The 19,246-nt window shown below is 31.3% G+C and overlaps 1 protein-coding gene across 1 annotated transcript; it reads right to left on the bottom strand.

Annotated features, from left to right (window-relative positions):
• Positions 1–773: 773 nt before the first annotated feature.
• On the bottom strand, positions 774–9,674 carry LOC143074707 (carbonic anhydrase 13-like). The gene is made up of 8 exons (XM_076250039.1): positions 9,607–9,674; positions 7,650–7,679; positions 6,728–6,898; positions 5,844–5,992; positions 4,745–4,837; positions 4,275–4,338; positions 2,379–2,533; positions 774–1,510 (listed from the first exon to the last, which is right to left on the bottom strand). Exons 1-8 carry the CDS (start codon positions 9,671–9,673, stop codon positions 866–868), a joined length of 1,374 nt encoding a protein of 457 aa, XP_076106154.1. The 5' UTR covers position 9,674; the 3' UTR covers positions 774–865.
• Between the last annotated feature and the right edge of the window lie 9,572 nt (positions 9,675–19,246).

Below are 19,246 nucleotides of genomic sequence, written 5' to 3'. Positions count from 1 at the left end.
GCAGATTGTTACCCCTCGAAAAGACATTGTCAACCTTGACTTGTCGCGGTTGACAATGTTTTCTCGGGGTAACAATCTGCTCTATCACCCTCTCAGCTATGTGTTATTTATATAATATTTAATGCGTTTCCCTCGGTTTTGGTTTGTTACCCAGATTTGGTTTTTTTTCTATCGATTTATGAGTTTTGAACATCGGTATACTACTGTTGCCTTTATTTTGGTGTGATCAAGTGTTGATCGACTTAATTTACCGCTAGGTTAAAACGTTAAGACTTTTCAGATTTTAAGACGCTGTTCAGATATGTTGTGTTCAGTCCATTCAGTCATGTCAAGTTAATCAAGATGTATGTGAGATATCTTTTTATATATGGCTGCTTAATATTCTTTTGATTTTAAACAGTGATGATTTCCCTTTTTAGCTCACAGACCATCACGTTCGTTTCTTTTATAAATAGGAAGGGGGGTGATACATCACAAAATCTTCAGATATTTTCCACAGAGAAGTCTTTTCCGTCCTGTTACTGTCTTTTGATGATAATGCGAAATCATGTTTATGATTTTTTAACATTGAATACTGAACACTTGTGTGCTACATGTAGTAACGATTTCTTCTTGAAGAAATATGTAATCCGGTAAGATAGATTATTTAAGTCTATTTAAAAATCAAGTTTTGTAAATAAGATTTTATTCGTTTATTACATATATTATTTTCATTTATTATAATAATAAATAAGTTTTTAAGTTATACATTCATTTATAATCTGTGACATGTTTATACGTTTTATTTTATCATATATATATATATATTAGTTATTCTTCCATATCATCCGATTGAATATGTTTCTTAATGACACTACGATAAAAGTTATGTATCCATCCATGTATCGTCTATAAAACTGTCACTAGCACTGTCACTGTAGCTGTCATTATCACTATCACTGTCACTGCTACTGTCACTATAACTGTCACTATCTACATTTATCATTCTAATCGTCGACATTGTAACGCTTTCATTTTCCAACTTCTTAGGCCTGTTTATAACCGGCTTTTTCTCAATTTTAGTCTTCGTCTTCTTAGCACTTTTCGTTTTTGACTTCTTAACACTTTTAGCTTTCACCTTCTTAGCTTTTTTAGTCTTCGGCTTCTTGGCATTTTTAGACGTATCCAATTTCTTAGCATGTTTAGTCTCCAACTTTTTAGCATTTGGAGACTCCGATTGTTTAGCATATAGAGGCTCCTTGTCGATCAAATTGTGTAACACTGTGATAATACTTATATCGTCACTATCACTGTCGCTATCATTATCACAGTCATTACTACTGTCGCTGATATCATTGCTACTATCGCTGCTGTCACTACTACTGTCGCTGCTGTCACTGTCACATGAAGATCGTCGTCTGCAGTTTGAGGTGACAACTCGATGATTCATTGGTTGGGGATTCCTATAATTGTTAATAAGGTCTCCTGTTCCAATAAAATGGGTTCTCCCTAGATGTCTGAAGTGATTTAGCTGCAAAAATAAATTACAGTCGAGATTTGATAAAAATCTGATTTGTTATTCGGAATTCAAATAAATTAAGGGATATGAAAAAGAAATGACATTCATCCTCTTTTTTATCGTCTCGATATCAAACCTCAATTCATTATATATAATTTATAGTAATTCTTTTCACCTTTTCAACCGTTTTACGGATGCCTTCTTGATAACTATCAGTGATACAGATGAATTCTGACACGTACCAAAATCTCAATTGTCTTTTTCATTGTAATTGTGACTTCGTGCTGGAAGAGATTTTGGCACATAACGGACCAGCACAGTAAACTCTAGGTTATGTTAAATCCTCGATGTCAGTTTGGTTTGTATAGGTGAATATATAGATCTTGTTAATTTTTGTATATAATTTTATAAAATGTTGCTCGTCTATTCACTTTTGTTTTCTTTATACGCGCTGTTGTCGGTCCAACATCTTTTATTAATGAAATTTTATTACTTGCATAATATAATCTAACCCTTATATATAGGAAGTCCTGACATTTTGAAAAGGTATCATTTCTATAAATAATTAGAGATATGTATTACAAAAAAAAGGAAATTGTCACTCGCAATTCACTTCCTGTTTTTGAAATATTCGATAAATCTCATCTTCTACTCTAATGTCCACGTATAACGTTACGTCACGTACAAAATGTCTCTAGATATACAGGGGCGGCCATTTGATTTTTACATTGAAAACTGTTTTGACTGGGTAGAAAATTAAGTACAGAATTCGATATTGAAATAGCAACACATTACACAAATTTGATCATAAAATTAATGTTATAATCCGACAAATTTGTCTATTCATTCACTATTCCAAAAAGAGAGAAAACATACTGACCTGAGACTCTGAAATATAAATCTGATGTTTGAATATTGTCCAGATAACACTTTCATAACACATTGGTGTTGTTAGACTACCATAGTATCTGTAGAAGCAATCCGTTGATGGGAACAGCGAAGTCATGCTAAATGAGTTAAGTTGGACATGTCCACCTGTGTGAATAAAAAAAGAAATAATAAGACTTCAGAAGACAGAAATTTCTCTAATTTTATGTTAAATAGGTTGAGGCCTGTTTGGTAAGTTCTGTGTGTTGCATTAAAAATCGCATGTGGTTTCCCACCAAAACTTTTTCATGGAATTCATACTTGTGATCATACTCAAAATAGTACGTTTAATTAATATTTTTTTAGTAAATTAAAAGGTAAATTTTCAAATGGAAAAAAGCCTTTTATATAAAATATGGAAAACACTATGATAACTATCTCGTTTGAAAACATATCACAACCAACGGCTAGCTTTAATGGAATATATATATATATATATATATATATATATATACAACTCGTCTAAACATCAACCCAACAATGTTAGATCTGTAAATTTGCTTTCGCAAATTTTTGGTTCTTCCCTCGCCGGGATTCGAACCCATGCTACTGTGATATCGTGACACCAAATCGCCTGCACTGCAGCCGTACCGCTAGACCACACGACCACCTGGGCTCTCAAAAAAAGAGCTTTCGCTGGCCGTGTGTTACCTTTCCTCGTCTGTTTTAATCTAGCGGCGTACTACAGTACATGATATATAAGGCATGAAGATGTTATTGTTACAGATATATATATATTAACTTGACTTTTCAAAAATTAAAATGTGTCAGAGGAGAACATTAATACAATCACATACCATTCAAATGTCTTACAAGTGTGAAGCTAAGAGTGCACTTACAAACATGTTCGAATTCCTACAGTTAAGATTAAGATCTTAGCAAATTGAACAATAATAGTTTTGTTTTTCTCCGTAGGATTAGTGTTCTCTCCTCTCGACATGATCTCTCATTCCTAATAAATAACCCCTTCCCCCCAAAAAAAAAATAAAAAAATATCTCTTTATAATTGAAAAAAAAAGAAAATATAATTATCTCGAATAGAGACAACTAACCATTCAATGTAATTAAAAAATGCATTTACAAGAATTTTAACAATTACCAAAAACATTATTGACGTAAAAGGGTTTTGTATGCTAGGAATGTAAAATTTTTTCTTACACCGGTCAATCAATAGTTGAAATCTAGGAATCCTGGATGGCTTCATTCTTTCAAAACATGTCAAATGTCGCTTCACACCGTCCGGTATACAGTTGTAACCCTTCCGACCCCAAATCTTTGCCTACAATTTGCTCACACAGAAGAAGGAATTGTTAACACGCGACCTAACAGTGTTTCCTCGGCGAACCTCTAACCATATTTTATAATTAAGCAAAGCCTTTTTTCAATGCACAAAAACGAGTTAATAAATTACAAATCATAGAAAGCACAGGATCCTTTCAAATGCAAACAGTTCAACTTTTTGGTAAATGGACGTTTTTTTCGCATTTTTATAGATTTGTTTACCTATCTGAATAATTTCTCTCGATTAGTGTTACCTTTATTCACATGACAATGTTTGCAATGTACACGAACTGGTAAACGGACGACCCTTCAAAGTAAAATAAGTAATGCAAAGCATTCTGTTAACTTAAAGTCACTTTTTGGCATTAGATCTCTATTTTATGTTGAAATAGAGAACTGTAATATGTCTTTCTCAATAATTGTATGCTATCATAAACTCAAAATGGTTAGATTTTCAAGGACGATAATTTCCCATAATATCAGTATCAATCGAAATATTCATGAATTTGACGCCCAGAAATTCGAACGTTTGGGTGATACAATTTCACTTCCGCTTTGTTATGATTACCTTTATGTTCTATTGAATGTAAATGGGAGATGATCTCGTCAAAATTGTGATTATGTCTACCAATCTGAAAAAAAAGTTATTATCCAATTAGTAATCACCAGTGTATTAAGTGTTTCTTTTTCATTACATGGACGCATATATATTTTATGAAATGTATTATCTTACAAAAACATTTCAACAATTTCAAATTGCGAAGACAAAATTGGAAAAAATTTATATCTTATATATCTTTTCCATCAAACCTTTAATTTATATTCAATATTTAACTTTTTCGAATTTTAATAAAAAAAAATATACTTTGTTCTTAGTAAAACTGCTCAAATCATTGTTTAATAGGTATGCAGTCGCCTGCAATCAATCATCGTTATACAATCATAGTGATTCAGTTTCGATACAAGTACGTATCTAAATGGTTCCACAGTTTAATTCACTGTGAACAAATCCCAGCTTTCTCTATTAGTACAACTTACATCAAACAGGAAGCTTAAGACTGCAAGACCATTTGTAGTATTCATGGCTTCAGTAACAGAGGAAAATCCATCAGAATGCATTACAACATGCATCTTAACGAGAAAAAAAAACAATAGGGTAAAACAAATATGCGAATACAACGTAAAGTCTATATGAATAAAGTAAAGTAACAAAAATACCAAAGTCTGAGGAACATTCAAAGCGGAAAGTCCGAAATCAAACGGGAAATTTCCTGACTCGGTACAGACATTTTTATATATAGAAACAGGTGGATTAAACCTGGATTTATAGATAGTTAAACCTCTCACTTGTGTGACAGTAGGACACAATTCCATATACTGACAACGTATCTAAGCATCTTATTCCCTTTATCTGTAGGTTGACGTGCATACCAATACTCTTTACATCAGGTATCTATTAAAATTGGCATGTAAAGGATGTTTTTTTGCTGACGTGACATTGCATGTAAAAACATGCCTCACACGGTTATTTTCTGTAATTACACTTTAGTGTTGATTTTTTTAAAGGTTTTTCTGTAATTGATATTTGATTCGTTTTCACAGCTGTTGGTCTTTTGTTTAGATAATTAAATTTTTGAGAATCATGCTTTCAGTTTATCACCTTTTTATATGCGCATTGTATCCTCATATTTACAATCGTGAAACCGCTCTCGAAAGACTGACAGTTTTCAATAGTCGATATTGATTTGTTCCTCACTCCACGGTGTAAACAAATTGAGAATAGAAACACCTGTAGAGTAAACCTTTACGATAACTGTTTGATCTGATAGTCTAGAAACCGTTTGTCTTGTACTTGCAATTTCCAATGTATTTGAACCATATTTCAGACTAAAGTTAAATTATAAAAACAAAATTACCCAAATTGTCAATGAAATTAACGTTTGTCAACGGGTCAATGCATGACAGGAAATTTTACCTAGGTATCCACATTGCAGAATTCTTAACTAGACAACAAGTAAATTATCAAAAATACCGAACTCCAAGAAAATTTCATAAGAAAAGTTATTATTAAATATTAAATTATCAAAAGTCAAACATACATGTATTCTTTCAATGCAATATGTCATAATTAACTTACTTCCATAGAGTAATGTTTTCCATTGATTTCATGTTCTGATCCTCTGGTATCTTTTGATCCCCAATGGAAGTGAAACTGTTCAACCTCATACGTTCCTGGTAATCCACCACCAGATACTTTTAGTCCACGACCCTTTAAACCAACTTCCACTAAGATTGTTTTCAAGACGTATAATTATTTACATCAATTAAAGGATATGTAGGATATTCAAGTACGTGTAACATAGAAATAGGAAGATGTGGTGTGAGTGCCAATGAGACAACTCTCCATCCAAATATCAATTTAAAAAAACGCAAACCATTATAGGTCAATGTACGGCCTTCAACACGGAGCATTGGCTCACACCAACAACAAGCTACATGTCGTATTTATAATATTGAATACAAAATGTGTATTTTGGTCAAGTGAAAATCTTGTTCATGTTTTGTATAGAAAAAAATAGTATTATTTTGGATGAGTATGTCCTGCGTTCAGACCTCTAATGCTCGTGTGTTTGCCTACATTTTATTATTTGGGGCTAAAAATATAGAACTTGTATTTCTTTTGCAAACTAGTTTAAACAGAAAATAACCCGAAAAATTGTATAAATTACAAAATGCAGCATCGAAGCAAAGATCAGAAGTTTACATTGTATGATAGTTGTATGTTTATGCTTGCTTTGACTTCATTATGTTTTCCTGTGCACTGTCATATACTGATATACTAGAATATATACGCAACAGAATAAGTAGAAACAAAAACAAATGCTTACAATAAAAAAAAATGGTATATAAAACAATTTACCAACACAAAATTAATGATATTAATGAATATCAACCAAATAAATAACACATTTTAAATTCTTCATGAAAAATTGATATATCTTTGTTATATGTAATACATACCGGTGTGTCCGTTATTCTGAATGTTAATTTTGACATTCCTTTCCGTCGTTAGCTTACTAAAATCAAACTGTCCTAGACGTCTATCAGTCTTGACCTTAGATGTCTTAATATCGATCGGAGATTGTTGCTCTCCACCACATGTCGAAAATAGGTATTTCCAATGTGCAGGATCTATATTAACCAAAACAAAAATATCGTTATGTGAAAATCATGTTACTATTATATATGTTTTGTACAGAAAAAATAGTATTATTTTGGATGAGTTTGTACTGCGTTCAGACCTCTAATGCTCGTGTGTATTTAAAATTAGACGAACAGTTTCTTGCATGCTGATCTTTAATACAGTATTACATACACCACTAATAGAAATTTGGCCGCATGTAGCTTCGTTATCACGAAACAAAAATCTGAGTAATGCTAGTGTGCACCTATGCATATAAGAGATCAAACTCAAAAGTCACTTGTTAAAAATAGTGGAGGAAAACAATTAAGTTGCCGTTCTTTTTAGACATATTCCACATTAATTTGATTTTTTTTTATTTAAAAGCAAACAAAAACACTTGTGCATTATTTACTAAATCCATCAACGCTATTACAAACAAATAAATTAGGATCATTCTTGGAAAGTCATTAGAACTAAGGGCAGGGGACTCTTAGCAGCTTGTTTGTTGTTATAAATTTTGATGATGTTTTTATTATGTATGTTTTATATGCATGTATATATGTTTATTGTGTTAATATATGTTGGTCACAAACTGTTAAGTTTCTACGACAATGAAATATTTGATTTGATTTGACATATACTAGTCAAGGGTATATTTGTTATCTGATAATTATTTAAAAGTGGGATTTTGTCTATGTGTATTATAATTATATAATCTTCCCGTATACATTCCGAGGATAAATTAGACAGAGAACTTACCTACGCCATGATGATATCCCCATTCATGAACTGAAAAGAAATACAGAGAAATTAGAAAATTATTGACCTGCACCGCCTTATCATTTATACACCTGCTATTGCTTTTGAGTAAACATATATCATTTTGAAAAAGTAGGATATAAAGATTAATGTATATGGTTAGGCTTACAAATTCTAAAATGGGTACCAAATACCAGGATGTAATTTATCTTCATGAAGCTTTGTATTTAAATGACGGTAACAGTAGTAGTAGTATGTTTAGTAGCTGTTTAAAAGTCATGAATCGAATAAGAGAAAACAAATCCGGGTTACCAATAGCTCTGTTTTGCATCGAGTGAAAATTAATCAACAAAAAATATATTTACACGTATCAGTGCACAGGCGACACATTCATTTGCAATTATACTGCGTCTCTTTTTGAGTTTACAACAAAAAAAAAAAACATGAAATGCTGTTAAATTGTGTAAACAAATGAAAATTAAACCGAGAACTTTAAAATCTTTTGCCATTTGTTCTTAAGTCTAGTATCTTTCATCATTAGATTATTTTAGTAAAAAGAGGTCCTGATTTGTGGTTTGTTTAAAAAAAAAACGAAAATCAATTTACATACGTACAAAATAGTTAAAAATCAATCATATTTGTGTCAACGGAAATGGATATGTCTCAGACAGAGTTTCTCACCGATATATGTTAAGCTTTATTATTATTTTTAAAATTTGTAGTTGCTTCAAAAAATCCAACCGAAAAGAGTAACGGACAGAGGTTTACCGGCGGATATAAATACAGAGGTTTACCGGCGGATATAACTTAAACAGTATACCCCTATCGTTGTTATGGGTTTCAATTCATACAAATTGCTTGGCATTCAATGCAGTTGGTCATCACTGTAACCTTTATATCTATATTCTTTGAATTCAATTTGTATATGTAAGTGAAACATAATTTGCTAATTTTTCTAAAAAAAAAAAAAAAAAAACAATAAAAAACTAAACAAAATTTTTTTTTCATAAGTTCCGTATTCTGTCGTCGCATTATCGTTTTTTCTTTAGAATATGTATTTAAAAAAAAAACCCAAAAAACTGTAGTATGTAGGCAACATAAATGTTTTAAACTTTTTTGTTAATTTTAATTTCTCAATCTATGTGCATCTCGAAAATAAGAAAAAAAAAAGATATTGTTAATATAGAATTTTCAACTTGGTACTTTATTGGTGTAATAAATTTAAAATTGATACATAAAAAACTTTATTTGATCCGAAAATCTACGTAATTACTATGTTTAAGCGTATAGTTGATGTTTTTTCCTCTTTTTTAGTTTGTAACCTGTGTTTTCTCTCAATCGATTAATGACTTTTGAACAGAAGTAAACTGCTGTTTCCTTTATTTGTACTACAAAACGATATATGAAAAAGATAAAAGAAACCATTTAATTATTCATGGATTAAAAAAAATCGTTGACTGAATCGTGTCTCTTACAATGAACAAAGAGAGATAACCTATTTATTATATTTTATTTGAAGCTTTCATTTGAAAGCCTGATTGAATGACCAAACGATATGACGTCAACACAAATTTAAGCCAGAAAACTATGATGATTTTTATGGTGAAATAAGTCGATATTAAGATAAATTAGAATAGCAAAGATTTAAGGAATTATTCATTTAAAAGAGAATTGCCTGTTAAAAAAGAATAAAACGGAGTAGACATAGCGAGGATCTTATATCATGTTTATTGCTTTCAGACAAAAAAGTTTGAAATTAATTCGTCTAATTTTTATTAGTCGGTACTGACACTAGTCATGGACGAGTCAAATACACGCGCACTATGTACAATATTTAGCTTAATTGTAAATCATAATGCAATTTTTTTTATATCTCAAAATGAATTAGTGGTAAAAACGTTCCTTTCTAACTGCAAAATCAAGTGAAGGATATTAAAAACAAAGGCGTATTAATTACCTGCACCATTTGCAAAATAAGTTCCAATTAGAAAAAATAAAGAAGAAAAATATGTCGTAGATCCCATTTTGAAATGCACACAAGATAATGAAAGCATTAATTTTCATACATGTGACAATAAATTGTTATTAAATGTATTACTTTAAAGAACATGATTGTATACTTATGATTTACTTGTATGGTACAAGTCATAGTTCTTTGTTCGCGTTTAGCAAAAACTTCCATACATTAATTGATTGATTCACCTTCTATCTATGCCTCGGACGACAGTAAACACTTTTGATTAATGTCACGTTGTAAATAATTACAGTAAAACAAATGCGCCAAGGTCAAACAAATATAACATTGTATAAAGTTATTAGATATTTAGTAAAATATCAGATAAATATTTTACGTTTGCTTACAGGTGTAGCACCTTTAAATACATTCGATATTCCTGAAACTGATGTCCTACACTATAAACTTCTCTTTTCTATAGATTAGACCGTTGGTTTTCCCGTTTGCATGGTTTTATGCTAGTAACTTTTGGGGCCCTTTTAGAGCTTACTGTTTGTTGTGAGCCAAGGCTCCGTGTTGAAGACCGTATCTTGACCTATAATGGTTTACTTTTATAAATTGTGACTTTGAATTGAGAGTTGTCTCATTGGCACTCATACCACATCTTCCTATATCTATATAATGAAATACACAAACAAAATAAATCGTCAAAAGAGGTAAAATATATCTTAATATAAAATTAATTATTTATGAACCCATATTAAAATGATAAACTCTAACAAGGTCGGTGGGTGGATAAACTTGATAAAAAAATGCGGCAAACTTCGAATCACTTTATTTGCCCAAACGAAGTCTCAAGTAATACGTAATCATTTAAGTATTTCACAAATCTCGTGATATTCATATATCCGTAAAAGCCGCATTGCAGGTATAACATGTATAAGCCATCCAATCACATTTAGCATACACACAAACCGTTCGCTTAATAAACACACGCTTGATTGTTACTACGTCTTGTTACCAATAACTTTAATAAAAATATGTCATTACATTAAAGTTTTATAATATTTCATATACTGTATAAAACATTTATTTTAATTTTTTTATTTGTCCCTTATATAATATTTCTGTATCATAGGCAACCACTCCAATCTTCTTTGTTATATTAACTCATCAGATTTGGAATTTATGGGTACCCTGGAGTTGATATGAAAAAAAAAGAAGATGAGGTATGAATGCCAATGAGACAACTCTTCATACGAGACCAAATGACACAGAAATTATCAGAGTGACCTAAACAATGAACAAAAAATCATTCTACTTAAAAATCAAGCGAAATAGGATTCATGGTTTGTAAATTAACATGAGTTTATTCTAAAAGCAAAATTATATAAAAATTATGATTATTCAAAATTCCTACTATATTACGAGAGAAATAAATTATATGAAATTCAACATGTAAGGTGTGAAAAAAAATTATGACTCCGCAATTCGAAGTGCAATAGGTTTTATATTGTAAATATTTATTCAATTGTCATTCATACCAAATGAGAATTGGAAGCATTGTTGTCCGTTTTATGTCGACATCAATCATATAGTTTGATTGCTATCTCGATTTGAACATTTACTTTTCTAATTTTTACAAGGTTTTTATTATGTAGTGCGGACATCCATCTTATTACATGTTACGATGCTTGATTAGTTACGATTATCAATTACAACGGATAAACGAATCCCTTTAATAACAATAATCAATATGAATGGATTAACGAATCCCTTTCATTCCGATAATCAATTACAATAGATTAGCGAATCCCTTTAATGACAATAATCAATTACAATGGATTAACGGATGCCTACAGTTACGATGATCAATTACAATGGATTAACGGATCCCTTTGGTTACGATAATCAATTAAGTGGATTAACGGATCTCTTTGATTACGATAATCAATTACAATGGAAAACCAAATCCCTTTAATTACGAACTGATTTGACTAAACCTTGTCTCATATAATAATGATCTCTTAGTTTTCGAGCGTCACTGATGAGTCTTTTGTAGATGGAAGGTCGGTCTGGCGTAAATAATAAAAATAGTGTTGTCAACTCTGCGAAGATTAACAAATCGAGTACTCGTCGGATTTACCGAGCGATACTCGAGTATTCGCTCGGTAAATCATTCACAACATGGAAACACAAAAGTGTACCCATTTTATTTATTGTGGGTCTTTGTCTAATGATTATAAAACCCTCAACATTATTATTAAGGCCTACATAATTGTCCAGGGAATTCTATACCATAATTAATGACTCATTAATTTACTACATGTACTAATTATGTACACTGGCAATAATCTAATCAAGGTATTAATTAATATCTGTAGAAGAATGATTATTCAAACAAAAGTATTTGTTAACGTTAAACAAATACCTTTAATGATAAAAAGGGGCGATGGTTAGAACTTACTGATGCCTTTCATTTTGTTTTATTTAAAAAATACTATCTTGTCATTTTTTTTTTATAGGAAAAGGTTATTTCTCAGCTTAGTTAAGTAACTTACAATCTTGTTGATGAAACATATATGCTCTGACGGTACACGATTAGCTTCGAAACTGTAAGCCTTAAATAATGCTCTTATTCACAGCCTACCTTTAAGTTTTTAATGACAGTTAAACGCAAACATTCGAAACGTTTGTTAAATTATATTTATTTTAATAAATATTTGAAATTCACAAGAGGCGCTCTCAATTTTTTTTTGTTTAAGCGTAAAAAAGCAACACCATTCTAAAAGGAAACCGATTAATCGAGTATCATTTTGGTAATTGATACTCGGTACCACCGAGCGATACCCGACTACTCGAGTACTCGTTGACATACTTAGTTACTAATCTATGATGAGTTTCGTTGTAAGATAAGTCGACCTTGAATGAAATAAGAAATACAAAAAGAATAATACATTTAAAAATTCATTACAAAAGGAACGGAATGTAAACAAAATAAATGAAATAGACATGCTATGGTTTCCTGTTAACAAACTCTGACAAAATTTATCTCAAATTGATTTGTCTAATATTATGAGTCAGAACCCTTTTTGGTGGGAAAGAAAAATTGAAAAATGGATAGAATGTAAAACTAATTTATTTTTAGAAAATCCAAAAGCATTGGATCAACACGTACTTTTATTGCAGGGTTTAACCTCGAAGTCAGAGTTAGATATGCAGTGTCAACATAGTCAACATCATGGAATAAACTTGTAGTACACATATGCTTTTCTGATTGCAAAATTTAGTGTAGTATATTAAAAAAGAAAAGAATATGAATTACCTGCACCGTTTGCGAAATAAGTTCCAATTAGAAAAATAAAAGAAGTAACAAAAGTTTTAGATCCCATTTTGATTTTAGAATGCATACAAACAAGATTTTTCTTTTTCTTTTATACTTATAACATTTTTTTTTATCGATTCAGCAATCTTGTTATAAATTGCTTTTACATTATCTTTGATAAACTATTTTATACAAGTGATAATTCTTAGTTTGTGCTTACAGTCCTTGTATGGTGTAAACTTCCCACTAACACCATACACCATTACACCATACACCATACACAGCTACTTTTGCATAGGTACTATTTCTGGACTAAAATCTGCAGTACTGGAAATTTACTTTTAATATTCAGTACTATTTTGTTACTTTAAAATTATTGTAATATTTAGGTACCTGTATTTTACAGTACTTAATTTGTACTAATTCTTGAAATTTAGGTACTACATATTTTGGGTTACTACCGTTACATTTTCAGCATTTTGAAAGTTTTTCTATTTCAAATCTCTTAAAATTATGATTTTTAAACATGGAATATTGTATTATTTCTGTACCATAATATTTAGTACAAATCAAGTTCTGTAAAATACAAGTACCTAAATATTACAATAATTTTAAAGTAAAGAAATAGTGCTAAATATTAAAAGTAAATTTCCAGTACTACATATTTTTAGTACAGAAATAGTACCTATGCAAAAGTAGCTGTGTCCACCATTACACCATACACCTTGTACCATTACACAATACACGGTACACCTTTGCACTATACACCTTACACATTACACCATGCACCATTCCCCATTCTATATACACGATTTCAAATTACCCATAATGCAATTAAATTTCAAATATTAAATTATCATTATTGTTTATGTTTACAATTCGACAAATAAAATAAAAAGAACCTCGTTTTCAACCAATGAAATGTCGTACACCATTATTTACACCATTCCCGATCGCACGTTACACAATCACACCATTCCTCAAACATCATTACACCATTCCCCTTACACAATATACACCATAGCACCATACACCTTACACCATTGTACCATATGCCATACACCATTACACCATACACGTTTTTTTTGGAAGTTTACACCATCCACGGGCTGTAGCGGTCATTTTCAGTATCAAATCGATACAGACACCTTCAAACTATGCCTAAGACGACAAGTAACCTTTTGATTGGGGGTTATGTCACGGTTTAAATAATGACAAGTAGTTACATGAACGATTTATAATATTTCATATACTGTATGAAACAATTATTCATCTAAATGATTTGTCCTTTAGATAACCTTTTTGTTTCTGTATTAAAAACAATAACCGGAGCACAAAAATGGTTGTTCTGAAAAAATCAAGAAAGGTAAATATTAAAATAGAAGACAAAAGATCGGTGAATTTTTTAGAGAAAATGACAAGAATAATGACAATACTCAGAGCCTGCTTAGATTATATTGTCAAGATTGTTAATCTATTGTTTGAATTAATGTGTACGGAGATGGATAGTTGTCTCATTGCAACTCATACCACATATTCCTACATCTATGTTCTTTTATCACATAATGCCCTTTATACCAATTTGAATGCCTGTTTTGAGGGGTTTTGTTTGTATAATAAATAACTTGAAATTTCAGGTCAATACATGTCATTATAATAATCCCCCATAAATCATGAAGGTTGGGAGGCCAGCGAACCTGATTTAAAAATTCCTATTGTTAGAATTAAAAACCATACATTTGTATGATGATGTAAAGGAAAGAAAAATTAAGGATGTTGATAGATTTTCCGCCCAGAAAATGACCAAGATTTACAATTTAAAAGTTCTTTTGAGTATTTATAAAAAAATCACATCAGGTTAATGCCACTACGTGGGTAAACAGAGGCAGCGTATTTTAGTAATAGACGTCCTTCTTATACATTTTTTTTAATCGAATGGACAATTCCTTTGTATAAAATGCAGATGAGCCACCAATGTATTGTTTGATCGGAGCCTTGTGAAAATTAGATATTTAATACTAACAAGACAAGTCGTTAGATGTTTTTTTTTCATTGAAATAGTCAAAGAGGCCATTAATTACTTGTGGTCAATACAAATGAATAAACTCATCATAGATACCAGGACTAAATTTTGTATATACGTCAAACGCGCGTTTCGTCTACAAAAAACTCATCAGTGACGCTCGAATCCAAAAAAGTTAAAAAAAGGCCAAATAAAGTACGAAGTTGAAAAGATGGCTTGAGTATACTAAAACTAACCAACATAAACATATACAGATACAGGTTCAATATACTATACTATCAGAATCGGTTCCGGTTTCAATTTCGGCGTTGGTACTGGTTTCGGTTTTGACCTTGGTTTCGATTTCGGTATGTTCATGTATCGGTATCGGTTGCAGTATTGGTATTGCTATCGGTATTGATATCAGCTTCAATTTCAATATCGGCTTATGTCGACGATGTCTTTAAGTTTTTATAAAATTATGAGCTTTAGGTTACCTATAGTTTTTGTTATTAAAGATGTAAGTCATGTTGACTGTGTTTGATTGTTGACTCGAGCTCATTTACAATCGTACCACGTATGTGTAACATATTGGTGCATGTTTATAAATCATCTGCGGGATTCATTTATAATTTAGTACGGCTTGAGATAATGGAAGTTAATTGCTTTATTATAGACAAATTTGAGATTGCGGCGCAGACGATGGTGTTGATGGTATACTAGTAGTTGTTATTGTTAATAAAGTCAATTCCTACGCGAGATAATGTTGTGTTGGTGACTGTTTTTTGTCTTTTCATTTGTTTCTCCCACGATATTGTCTGATTTTCTTTGACTTTTGCTGCTCCTTGTAGGCAGTATTTTTCTGTGACAAACATTCATAACATTGAGATCTTGGCTGAAAAATGATCTGACCATTCTCGTTTCTTTTTTTCATCTAAGTACCAGAGTCTATCATATTAATGAAAAAACAACACGACTTTAATTTCAAAGTTATAAGATTATATTTTATCCACCTTAGTAGCACTATCCAAACTCATCCGTGTACTATGTAATTATAATATATACGTTGTTTTTTCTTAACTCATACGATATTTAAAATTATGAGCTGTTAGTCACGATTTGTAAAACGTCGTTCGTGTCTGATCAAAAACATATCGTCAAATAAAGTCTCGTTCTTTTAAATCTGTAAATGTTTATTGAAAGGTCAAATACTAAAGTATAATCATGAGTTCTATGTATCATGTGCTGGTGGTGTATCGTATAATTTTATATGTAATTTAAATTAAATATTTGATTTATTTTTTGCAGTTTTCCCTCAACTTTTCATTGTACTACCATATTCCTTTTCGTCGTATGATACTTGGTGTGACTTGGTATTTTTGCATCCATTTGACGCTTTTTGGTTTTGAGTGTTACTAATTTGGGTAAGTACATACAGGCGCTTCGTATGCATGGTATCCTTTGTCTGGCATAAATACAAAATGTAATCCTGGTATCTGTGAGGAGTTATATAAAACTTGGAGAAAACCATTACGGCCAAAGAACAATCATTAATCAAAGTATTTAACCCGTACATTTGTACCTTAACCAATAATTCCTTTAGGTTATTCTGTTCCAAAATATAATACTTCCTGACCATGCTGACGACACCCTGACGTTAACATCACTAACAATAATTGTTCATTCTGTCTGAACAGAAAAGCATAGCATTAAAAGAATACCGATACAATTCAAGTTTTCTTTCTTTTTCTTTATAATAGTATAATATCAATGTGATATATTTGATGGCATTTTTATCTATATAAAAATAAATATAAGATGAATACATATATGCTTGATGTCTGCTTCTTGGTTAAACAAGGTACGATTGGTAGATAAAATATTTCGTTTAAATCGTTTAAATAGGTCATTTACTCTGAAAATGCTCCTGATTTTAAAGGTTTTCAACCAAAATATGTTTGGTCATTCAACTTCGATTATCTCAAACTGTCCTCAAATATGGTAGTTTAAAGGTTTTGAATGTAAGGGTAGGTAAGGATGGAAGAACCATAACCTAATTAATTGCACAAAATAATACAAATACAATAAGAGAAACAGTTTACTGTGGAACATCAAAAGTATAAGGTTTTACATATACATCTATTATGCATAAATGTTTTAATAAGATTTTCATCACGAGTGACAAAATTTCTGTCAAGAATAAAATAATCCTGCTTTTTGATTGTATACCTAAATTTAGATATGTTAATTAGAAAACAGAGGATTGCCTTATCAGAAAGTAAATAGCTTTAAGCAGATTAATACCTATAATGCAATTGTGGTATTTTCGAATTACAAACAGATTACCTGTATATATTTCGATTTATTGTAAGTAGGGAAGATGGGCAAAACACTAACGAATTTAAGGAAGATTTGACAAAAGACGTACACTCTTCGTTCTAAAAAGTTTGTTAAATTTTATTATACATGTACGCATTTTTATTTCGATTTTGTGTACTACGTGTGTGATAACTTCTTTATACGTTGTATATCAGTGAAGATTTACTTCATTTACAATTGATACTGCACCCTGATAGTTATCGTCTGTACCGGAAGTGCTCAAAACCGCCTGTAATTAGGCGAAGAAGACAACGTCCAGTAGTAATTGTACTTAACGTTCAATTTACTTCTGCAAGTAAAAAACATATGCATGAAATGAATAACGTTATGTTTTTTTTATTTTTTTAAAGCACTGGGTCGATTTTTACATGTGGACCACCTTTGCTGGTGGAATAACAGTCCCCGAGGGTATCATCAGTTCAATAGTTAGTACTTCGGTATCGGCATGATTAATAACAAACCTTTCGAAAATAGTCCACTTATAATTTTTTTTAAATTATAAAGAACATAAATTTTCAAATCCCTCAGGCAAAATCGGCCTATGATGGATTTCGCTTTTTCATAAACTTTTTTGTTATATAGAATTTCAAATGTTTTGCTTCTTTTACATCCTCAGCTTTCAAAAATTCGACTGTGAGCATTGCTGATGAAGGTAAATCAAGAAAAGCACCTGGGACGCATGCAATTATTAACGTGTTGTTTACATTTCTTATCTATGCTTGTTGTTCAGTGTTAGCCAAGGCTCTGTGTTGAGGGCCGTACATTGACCTATAATGGGTTACTTTTTTTAAATTTGTTATTTGCATGGAGAGTTGTCTCATTGGCACTCACACCACATCTTCCTATATCTACTAATAGAACAACTTTTCTATTAAGCTAAATGTAAAAATATTCAAGGAGTAGTCGAACAACGTGTAATATACATGTAGTACACATGTGTATCACGGTTCGTCAGAAATGAAAAAAAAGTGGTCTTTGTCCCCAGCGATATTGAATAGAAGCATAAACCAAGAAAGTGTATTTCATCAATAGGAACAAAACAATTTGATCATTGTTGATTATTCGTCAAATATTTCAAAGTAAGTGATCTGAGTGAAATAAAAGAACATAACTGAAATAATTTTATAATCCTGTGTAAAGATTGAGCTGACAACTCCAGTGAACAAACATGAAATGTCGTGTGCTTCTATTTTTAAACCATGTAAAGAGTCCAAAGGATTTTTTTTTATTTGGAAAGAGTTATTTCCTTTGCGTGTTATGTCTTTTAAAAGTCACAAAATATATTCAGTAGTTATCAAAGGTACCAGGGTTATAATTTAGGACGCCAGACGGGCGTTTCGTCTACATCAGACTCTTTAGTGGCGCTAATATCAAAATATTTATAAAGTCAAACAAGTACAAAGTTGAAGAGCATTGAGGATTCAGAATTCCAAAACGTTGGGCCAAATACGGCTAAGGTAATCTATACCTGGGATAAGAAAATCCTTCGTTTTTCAATAAATTCACAGTAAAGAGGAAATTTATAAAAATGACCACATAATTGATATTCATGTCAACACCGAAGTGCTGACAACTCGGCCGGTGATATCCTCGGGGACGAAACGTCCACCAGAAGTAGCATCGACCTAGTGGTGTAAATAGTTATCAAAGGTACAAGGATTATCATTTAGTACGCCAGACGTTCTTGGGAATATCTATAACGCTGAATTATTTATCGATCGTCGTCGTCGTCGTCGTCGTCTTCTCTTCTGGTCTTTGACTTCCTGCTATTTCTAGACTTTGACTTCTTGCCTCTTCTAGACCTTGACTTCCCGCCACTTCTTGTCTTCGACGTTTTACCACAAGATCACGTACTAGATCGTCTGCAGTTGAAGGTGACAACTCGATGATTCAGTGGTTGAGGATTCCTAAAGTTGTTTATAAGATATTCTGTTCCA

Source organism: Mytilus galloprovincialis, chromosome 5 (assembly GCF_965363235.1).
Source record: "Mytilus galloprovincialis chromosome 5, xbMytGall1.hap1.1, whole genome shotgun sequence".
In the NCBI taxonomy this organism is placed as follows: domain Eukaryota; kingdom Metazoa; phylum Mollusca; class Bivalvia; order Mytilida; family Mytilidae; genus Mytilus; species Mytilus galloprovincialis.
This window is presented reverse-complemented; position numbering and strand designations above follow the sequence as displayed.

What these genes read in the sequence shown, in the direction of transcription:
- LOC143074707 (XM_076250039.1), bottom strand. Translation starts at nt 9,673, where the DNA reads ATGGGATCTACGACATATTTTTCTTCTTTATTTTTTCTAATTGGAACT. An exon ending in TCTTAAGCTTCCTGTTTGAT is followed by an intron (nt 4,339 to 4,744) that starts GTAAGTTGTACT and finishes CTTTTTTTTCAG; the next exon opens with ATTGGTAGACATAATCACAA. An exon ending in ACATTCAATAGAACATAAAG is followed by an intron (nt 2,534 to 4,274) that starts GTAATCATAACA and finishes TTATTCACACAG; the next exon opens with GTGGACATGTCCAACTTAAC.